This window comes from Helobdella robusta (assembly GCF_000326865.2).
Source record: "Helobdella robusta unplaced genomic scaffold HELROscaffold_1383, whole genome shotgun sequence".
Taxonomy (NCBI): Eukaryota; Metazoa; Annelida; class Clitellata; order Rhynchobdellida; family Glossiphoniidae; genus Helobdella; species Helobdella robusta.
Genome location: NW_008703775.1, coordinates 1 through 1,488, shown reverse-complemented (window position 1 = coordinate 1,488; position 1,488 = coordinate 1). Strand labels below are relative to the sequence as shown.

The 1,488-nt window shown below is 34.0% G+C and overlaps 1 protein-coding gene across 1 annotated transcript in view; it reads left to right on the top strand.

Moving 5' to 3' along the window:
* HELRODRAFT_184600 (hypothetical protein) overlaps positions 1-1,065 on the top strand; it is a gene marked incomplete at both ends in the record, with an annotated part of 2,987 nt that extends 1,922 nt beyond the window's left edge. Inside the window, one exon of the mRNA XM_009014486.1 lies at positions 985-1,065. Within this exon, the coding sequence (XP_009012734.1) occupies positions 985-1,065 (81 nt within the window). The remainder of the gene's footprint in view (positions 1-984) is intronic.
* Between the last annotated feature and the right edge of the window lie 423 nt (positions 1,066-1,488).

Genomic DNA, 1,488 nt, shown 5'->3' with positions numbered 1-1,488 from the left:
ATCACAGTAAATGACGTTGACATACCGTTTGTTCAGACAGCTACCAACTTGGGAGTTTTGCTTGATAGTAAATTATCGATGAAAGATCATATAAAGATGATATCGATTTCATGCGTCTCCTGTCTCCGAAATTTGTATCGAATTAAACACTGGTTGGACAGATCAACCATAGAAACTTTAGTGCATGCATTTGTTACGTCTCGTTTAGATTACTGTAACAGCTTGTTGTATAAAATACCCGACAAATCAATAGCTATTTTGCAGTCGGTTCAGAACAGAGCTGCAAAGTTGGTTGCCGGTAAATTGAAGTTTGACCACGTTACGCCAATTTTGAATGATCTGCACTGGCTGACAATTGATAAAAGAATAATTTTTAAAATTGGTGTGATTATGTTCAAAGCATTGAATGGAATGTCACCGGATTACATAACTGATAAATTTACCAGAAAAGAATCAACTTCTGGTTTCCATCTTCGATCAGATGATATGAATCTCTTGAGGGTGCCAGTGGCGTTTTTACAGATTGGTTCGCGTGATATTGCAATCGCTGGTCCTACTGTGTGGAACAATCTCCCTGCACCACTAAGAAAGCCTGGGCTTCATCTTCGAGCATTTAAAAAAGATTTAAAGACATTTTTATTTTTGTTGAAATTACATTGAATTCTGTACTACTTGATTTTGTACTATTTTGTTTGTCACGTATATAATTGCTTTATTTTTGAGAGCGCCTGTGAGAACATTTAATGGGCGCTCTAGAAGTTATCCTTAATAATAATGCAAATATACATAAAACTTTTTTAACTGTACTCTTTGTCTAAACAATTAACATAAAACAATTAGCTCATATTGCGTTATCATTATAACCATCTTTATCATCATCTTTTTCTTCTTCATCATTTATTATTACTAAATCAGTCAGAAAGATATATCAACAACACACACACACAAACAAACACACGCACACATGAATCCATACATCCCAAGCATATTGCATGCGACCGAGGAAAGGTCCTTGCTATCGAACCCAGTCAAATCAACAGCAAGTCTAGACACCTTATCCCTTAGTACTACGTTATATTATTTTTATTATTTATTATTATTATAATTATTTGTCTCTATTATAATTGTTGACAATTTTTTTTATACTTGTTTTTAGGTTTCGGTAGCTGACTTGCACACGCAAAAGTGAATGCAAGAAATTCAAATTTTGTCGTTATGATATTTATTTATATTTACAGCAGTGAACGAATTAATAAAATAGCAACATCGAAATTTGAGTTGTCTTTCTTCAAGCATCTTTCCATCTACTGAAGTAAATGAAAAATTTACAAAGCGTTCGATTACTACTACTACTGCTACTACTGCTACAACTGCTACTACCACTATTACTGCTACTACTACTACTGCTACTACTACTACTGCTGCTACTACTACTGCTTCTACTACTACTACATCATCGTTAGCATTATCATCAGCTTGATCGTCATT